This window comes from Sardina pilchardus, chromosome 1 (assembly GCF_963854185.1).
Source record: "Sardina pilchardus chromosome 1, fSarPil1.1, whole genome shotgun sequence".
Lineage (NCBI taxonomy): Eukaryota > Metazoa > Chordata > Actinopteri > Clupeiformes > Clupeidae > Sardina > Sardina pilchardus.
Window position 1 is genome coordinate 12,817,698 of NC_084994.1, and position 7,500 is coordinate 12,825,197.

General features: G+C 46.8%; 2 protein-coding genes across 2 annotated transcripts in view; one reads left to right on the forward strand and one right to left on the reverse strand.

The window, feature by feature from the left end:
- kat14 (lysine acetyltransferase 14) overlaps nt 1-31 on the forward strand; it is a 15,194-nt gene extending 15,163 nt beyond the window's left edge. Inside the window, exon 12 of the mRNA XM_062553100.1 lies at nt 1-31. This exon is cut by the window's left edge and continues 1,217 nt beyond it. The gene's annotated coding sequence lies outside the window, so the exon portion shown is untranslated.
- A 1,064-nt stretch (nt 32-1,095) lies between these two features.
- Nucleotides 1,096-7,500, reverse strand: part of dzank1 (double zinc ribbon and ankyrin repeat domains 1) — a 14,634-nt gene continuing 8,229 nt past the window's right edge. Inside the window, exons 12-20 of the mRNA XM_062531513.1 lie at nt 4,838-5,096; nt 4,498-4,601; nt 4,059-4,142; nt 3,674-3,767; nt 3,418-3,494; nt 3,052-3,135; nt 2,849-2,976; nt 2,370-2,444; nt 1,096-1,946 (exon numbers count right to left, since the gene is read on the reverse strand). Coding sequence (XP_062387497.1) covers nt 1,778-1,946; nt 2,370-2,444; nt 2,849-2,976; nt 3,052-3,135; nt 3,418-3,494; nt 3,674-3,767; nt 4,059-4,142; nt 4,498-4,601; nt 4,838-5,096 — 1,074 coding nt within the window. The 3' untranslated portion in view covers nt 1,096-1,777. The remainder of the gene's footprint in view (nt 1,947-2,369; nt 2,445-2,848; nt 2,977-3,051; nt 3,136-3,417; nt 3,495-3,673; nt 3,768-4,058; nt 4,143-4,497; nt 4,602-4,837; nt 5,097-7,500) is intronic.

Here is a 7,500-nt window from a genome sequence, read left to right on the forward strand (position 1 = left end):
GTATTAAAACACCCCAAATCAACTCACAGCACTTAACGACTTCAGCATCATTTTTTCCCTGCATGACACCACACTCGGACAAGGACACAGGAGAAAGAGCAGTTTCGTGTGAGGTATCATGTTTTATTGAAACGTTGTTGCACATTGAATAATTCATCCAACAATGCTCGATAGCAAACATCAATTCAGATAGCCTATTAATCCTTGCATTCATTTTGACAGCAATCAGAATCGTTGCAAAAAAAAAAAATGCATATTTTAAGTGTGCCCTGTGTAAGAAAATGTATGGTAAGTGAGTTTTCCTAAATGGAGTGATTGCATCCAAAGCCTCCATGATGACTGGTTAGTAATGCAGTAATGTGCAGTGGGGTAGAAATGATTTTCTCTTTCTGGTGTAAGTGCCGTTGATCTGCAGCAGGGCTGACTGAGCCCTTATTAATCAGAGATGTATCAGCTCCTTACGACTGAGGATGTGTCGTTTGCCTGAGGTTCATTATGTGTTAATCAGGTTGTTAACTACAGGTTAACTAATACCATGTTAAATTCATGGGTTTCATCAGGTCCCTTTCCACAGGTGTATGCGCGTTCACACTGTCTACGTCCGTCAACGGATCTCATTCACTTTGCATGGGGCGGACTCGAAACGCATTGTGGGTCCGTCCGTTCCTTCAGCTCCGTTGCCTCCGTCAAGAAAGTTGAGAAATGTTCAACTTTTCAGGCAGCGACGGATCCGTCAGCCAATCAGATCGCGTGTATGCAAATACACATACGGCAGACACAACCTCCGAGATCCGTCGACGGACGTGGACAGTGTGAACGCGGGGTTACGACTGAGGATGTGTCGTTCACCTGAGGTTCATTATGTGTTAATCGGGTTGTTAACTACAGGTTAATTAATACCATGTTAAATTCATGGGTTTCATCAGGTCCCTTTCCACAGGTGTGTAGCATCAAGCACCTTGATTACGAATGCAGACTGCATGGTGCTTGATTAATACACCTGTGGAAAGGGACCTGATGAAACCCATGAATAGAATGGAGCTTTAATGATCACATCCACCTGCAGAGCAGAGTCATCATTTGGAAATTACACACACACACACATACATACACACAGGATTACATTCAGAGCTATCCGTTTCAAGTAACACCCTCAATCGGCTGTTAAGAACTGAGAATTTGCACAGCAATCCAGACGCCGTTGTGTCTAGGCTGTCCATTTATGATCAAATCGCATGAGGCCTTATCTAATTTATTTTTCTTATTTCTTTAAAACACATTTTTATAAAAGGCACACCTTTGGGCTTACAGGCTCCAAACTCCCAACTCCAAAGTGCCCAAACGAAGGCATTGGTATTTCGGGGGGGTTCCATCACATGAGCCAATGTCCTGTGCTGACTGTAGTCACAAATACTGGCCTGCTTTGGCATACTGGGGACTCCAAGGCCACGGCATAAATCGGGTCACGGGGTAATTTTCCTCAGAACACGTCCAGCACAAGTCGGGTCACGGGTCACTGTTCTCAGAACACGTCCAGCACAAGTCGGGTCACGGGGTCACTGTTCTCAGAACACGTCCAGCACAAGTCGGGTCACAGGTCACTGTTCTCAGAACACGTCCAGCACAAGTCGGGTCACGGGGTCACTGTTCTCAGAACACGTCCAGCACAAGTCGGGTCACAGGTCACTGTTCTCAGAACACGTCCAGCACAAGTCGGGTCACAGGTCACTGTTCTCAGAACACGTCCAGCACAAGTCGGGTCGCGGGGTCAGTGTTCTCAGAACACGTCCAGCCCTGAGCGGGTTCTGGGTTTGGCGAGGCGGTCCAGCAGACCCTGACCGGCGCGCGCGGCGATGAGCGAGACCAGCTCACGGCAGTCGGAGCTGACCGCCACGTCGTACGCCGTCTGACCGCGAGTGTTCTTCTTCTTCAGGCTGGCGCTACACCTGAGAGAGAGAGAGAGAGAGAGAGAGAGGGAGGGAGAGGGAGAGAGAGGGAGAGGGAGGGAGAGAGGGAGTGTTTTTTAGTCTGTCCATAGACGTTTGGTGCTGTAGAGATTGAATATTAAAAAAAAGTACAGGAGAAGGCCTCCGCTTGTTTAATTATGAACTAAATGGTGCTGAACTCAGTACACTGGCACTGAGCATTTGGCCATGTCTGAAGGGAGTCGGAAAAATGTGTATGTGTGTGTGTGTGTGTGTGTGTGTGTGTGTGTTCCTGCGGGTGTGCGATCACGTGTGTGTGTGTGTGTGTGTGTGTGTGTGTGTGTGTGTTCCTGCGGGTGTGCGATCACGTGTGTGTGTGTGTGTGTGTGTGTGTGTGTGTGTTCTTGCAGGTGTGTTCACGTGTGTGCATGTGTGTGTTCTCACCCCAGTAGAGTCTCGGCGCTCTTGAGGCCGCGGTTGCCCATGGCAGCAGCCACATGCAGCGCCGTGTTGTTGAGTCTGAGGGAGAGACGGGAGAATGAAGAAGGAGCTCACAACACACACACACACAGTTACGCACACAGACACACACACATACAGTTGCACACACATACACACATACAGTTGCACACACACACACACACACACACACACACACACAGTTAACAACAAAACACACACTAGAACTGACACACACACAAACAGTTGCACTGACACTCACACACACTGACACACACACACACACAGTTGCACACACATACACACATACAGTTGCACACACACACACACATACAGTTGCACACACACACACAGACACATACACACACCGTTGCACTGACACACACACACACACACACACACACACACAGTTGCACTGACAAACACACACACACACGATGTATGTGGGAATGGGTAGTACTCACGGTCCTGATTGGCGGTTGATGTCGGCTCCTCGTTGCACCAGCACAGGAATGACCTCATGGTGACTGTTTGTTACCGCGACAACCAGGGCTGGATGACCATTACTGTCTTGACACGATGGGTCAGCTCCCTGAAACAAACATTATTATGGGATGGTCAAACAAACAAACAAACAAACAAACAAAGAGGTAAACACACTCCCTACCTCCTCCAGTAGTTGCTGCAGTTCCTCGACACGCCCCCCACCTTCAGGCCCCACCTCCTTCAGCAGCAGACTGTCTTTGATTGGCTGGAAGTGAACAGCAGCATAATAGGGTCAAATGAATTGCAATAATCTAAACAAATACAAACGTTCCATCACAGCAGGCATGCTACAGTCTCACACATAGCAGGCATTCCCTGCACTGGGCCACACGATTACTCATCACCATCACAATCATCATCACCATCATCATCATCATCTTCTTCTTCATCACCATAATTATCCTCATCATTATCATCACCACCACTACCACCATCATCAAAATCACTACCGTCAGGAGTGTGTGTGTGTGTGTGTGTGTTCTCTCACAGGCTGTATCTCCACGGCCTTCTTCTGGGTCCTTGGGATTTTCCTCTGACCAGCAGGAGTGGAACCGTTCTCTGCTACTGAACAGAAGAGAGAGAGAGAGAGAGAGAGAGAGAGAGAGAGAGAGAGAGAGAGAGAGAGAGAGAGAACGCATGGGTAGATGGATGATGAAAATTCAGGCTTTTGTCAAGTGAGATGTGTGTGTGTGTGTGTGTGTGTGTGTGTGTGTGTGTGTGTGTGTGTGTGTGTGTGTCCTCACCGTGTCTGTTGTCTCTTGCCCCCTCCGTGACGCTGCTCAGATTAACGATCTCACTCAGAGCCATGGGCCTCTTCAGCTCCACCTCCTCCGGAGTCTGCAAACACCAACACCAATCACCACCAACAAGCACCTTCAAATCCCCACTGCACTTTCTGAGCAATAAGTATGAACCACTGTTAATATGGGTGCCAGGAAACAAAAAAAACAACCAGCCTCCCTATAAAGCTTAACACTGTGTGCAATATTTAACAAAGTATGCAACACATTCTATAGGCACTAGGCATCACACACAGAACACATTACCCCTTACAAACGCCATCACACACACAACACATTACCCCTTACAAACAATAGGCATTATTTAGGCACATTATCGCTTACGTACCTTTGGCTTGTCCGGCGTGGCCGCAACAAAAGTGACCCGGAGGCTGACCTCAAAGTTGTCCTGCTCGATCGTTGCAGAGACCATCTTCAGAAACGTTGAGAGAAAAAGAAAGAAACGTAAATTCATCTGAGATGAGTTTACATAGAACAGAACAGACTGCAAAGCCCTTGTGTTGCTTCACAGCCATTCAGAAAATTATTGATTGATTGATAAATTATCGATTGTGTTTGACTGATATGTCTGGTATGTCTGGTCTCGGTTATATGAGGCCTTCTTAATGTTTTGTTGGTGTCTTGACTGATAATGATAATAGTTCCATGTGAGTTTATTTGTTTTATTGTGATTATTGGATTGGTGTTTTTCACTTTGAATTGTTGTTGTTGTTGTTGTTATTGCTGCTGTTGTTGTTGTTTGCTTGTTTGTTAGTTTGTTTGTTTACCCGGCCCATGCGAGGCTCTCCTATCAGGCCACGGAACTCTAGATTGTTCTGTGTGTAGCTGCGCAAGTGACAGCTGATGTGATCCAGTTGCTTTCGCCAGTATCCTGCAGAACACACACACACACACACACACACACACACACACACACACATGATTACAATAACACACATAACTCACACATGCTTTCAGAAAAATGCAGATTGTTAGCATGACTAGCCTACTGGATGTTGGATGATGAAATAACTAACAGTGAAAGTTCTTTCTCTTACTTCTCATCAATTATACACACACACACACACACACACACACACACACACACACACACACTAATTCCCCCACCTCTTCCTGGACTGATGGTGGTGAGCGGCGGCCTCCTGTCCCGCATCATTTCCTGTCTGAGCTGCTGCAGCGCCTCCTGCTGGTCTCTCCGGTGCAGCTGCGTGGCCGACGGATAGAACAGCCCCGCCGTCTGGGTCTCCGCGTCCACACACTCCACCGTCGACGCCGCCACGGACGCCAGCATGTGCGTCTGCGGGAAGGACGGCCCACTGGCGGAGGGCACCTGCCAGACGACACCGCGACCGTCCCCGGACGCCATCTTGGAAGAGTTTTTGGAAGATGGAAAAAACCATAGACAGTAAAAGATATGGACAGAGCTATCACGTAGACCTCAGCAGAGACCAAGGAAGCACATTTCAACCGTTTTTCTTGTTGGGCTACGCGTCTCCTGCACAGGCTCAGAGGGAGTACATGTGACGTAGGCACGCAGTCTGACCGAGTCTGACCTATGGCGACGCTTTACTCTCTCTGAACACATGCGCATTACCTAACCTACGTCACTTTAGCACTGATTTCGGAAAAACGTGACGGGGAGGAGAGGGGGTCAAAGGTCGGTGGTCACTAGGATACAGTTAGAGAAAGAGATGCCGCACACTCTGGGATGCTCGACCCTCGAGGGGTGTTCGCACTGATCCATAACTAGCACTGGATAGACTATCCCATTGTTGCCGCCCCATCATTCTCTATCTAGATCAGTGAGGACGAGGATCGAGGAAGGAAGTGAGGGTGTATAAAACACCAAATGAGAGGCACCCTCCGTGTTATAAGTCAGTTTTTAAATAAAGCGGTAACGTTTCGGCCTTTATGGCCTTCTTCAGATCGCAAGGCCATAAAGGCCGAAACGTTACCGCTTTATTAAAAAAACTGACCATCTTCTTCAGATCGCAAGGCCATAAAGGCTGAAACGTTACCGCTTTATTAAAAAAACTGACCATCTTCTTCAGATCGCAAGGCCATAAAGGCCGAAACGTTACCGCTTTATTAAAAAAAATGACTTATAACTCAGAGTGTGTGGCATCTCTCTCACTAGCTAAGCTTCAAACCTGCTGCCTACACCTGCCTGCCTTCTGCTGCCTACACCTCAACTTCAGTGTGTGTTTGCACCTCTCCTTGTAGGTCACTGGGAGACAGAACTGAGGTCGGAGAGGAGCACTTTAGTCCTGCAGAATTGGTCTTGGACCGATGGACGCAATAAAGACATGATCTGCACGTCCATCAGACGTCTAATGTTTGGTGGGTAGGTAGCAGAGGTGTGGACTCGAGTCATGTGACTTGGACTCGAGTCAGACTCGAGTCATGAATTTGATGACTTTAGACCCGACTTGACAAAATATAAAAAGACTTGCAACTCGACTTGGACTTTAACATCAATGACTCGGACTTTCACTTGGACTTGCGCCTATTGACTTGTAAAGACTTGCTACTTCCCATAAAAAAACGATAGACAAAAAGATCAAATGTAGACACGGACTGATCTATCTATATTTATGTGTGTGTGCCTGTGCGTGAGACAATGCGCGTATTCGGCACAAAATCCAATCAAATCACTTACTGTAGCCTAGATCAGTGTTTTTCAACCACTGTGCCGTGGCACACTAGTGTGCCGTGACACATTGCTAGGTGTGCCGTGGGAAATTATCCAATTTCATCTAAGTGGTCTAAAAAAAGAGTGAATAGAAATAATTTTCTTTGTGTTCATTTGATTCCTATTCAAGACACTTTGACAAGAATGACTTGATATCATTAATGCGGGCTACAGATTTTTATTTAATTTAATTTTCCATAAAATTTCATTTTATTTAACATTTTCGGCTGGTGGTGTGCCTCAGGATTTTTTCAATGAAAAAAGTGTGCCTTGGCTCAAAAAAGGTTGAAAAACACTGGCCTAGATTGTTTTGATTCGACAGCGGCCAACCACGCGGAACAAGCTAGACAACACGCAGGGCCAGACAACGGACGTGAATGCGCCAGCAAAATGATACCCAAGATAATTTCGTTAATTCGTTTGCCTACGAAAATTACGTGGAGACCAACAAGAAACGAATGACTGTGTAGAACTTGTTAAATTCCTCCCAGCTTCATCCTAGCCTGCTTTTGACATAGCCTATGCCTGGTAGGCTACTATGAAACCAAACTGTACCCTACTGATTCTTTTGTCTAATTGATGGATTTAACCACGATTAGGATTAGGCTTTTAAAAGGTGGAACATTTTCACCTCAAACGTGCGCTGTATCCAGTGGCGGTTCTAGACTGAATTACTCCCCAGGCGAGATCCTCCACGAGCGCTCCCATGAATGTTTTTTGACGCACTTTGCGTCAGTCGGGCTCATAGGGTTAAGCGCTCATGCCGCCCCATACAAGATGCCGCCCCGGGCGACCGCCCGGTTCGCCCGTACCTAAAACCGCCACTGGCTGTATCATATAGCCACGTGCGTCTTTTTGTGTACATTCACATTAAATCCATTCCAGTAACATTATCAGGAGGAGAATAGGCTACCTTAACGTTTTATTTTGAGCACTGGTTGTTACTCATTGGATACATATCAAACTCCATGTCATGGTAGAGTAAGTTAAGCACCCACCCAATTAAACATGACCAAGGAAAAAGTGAACGGGACAACAATGCCATGCCACGGTAACCTACCTAAATCATAGAAGTTAA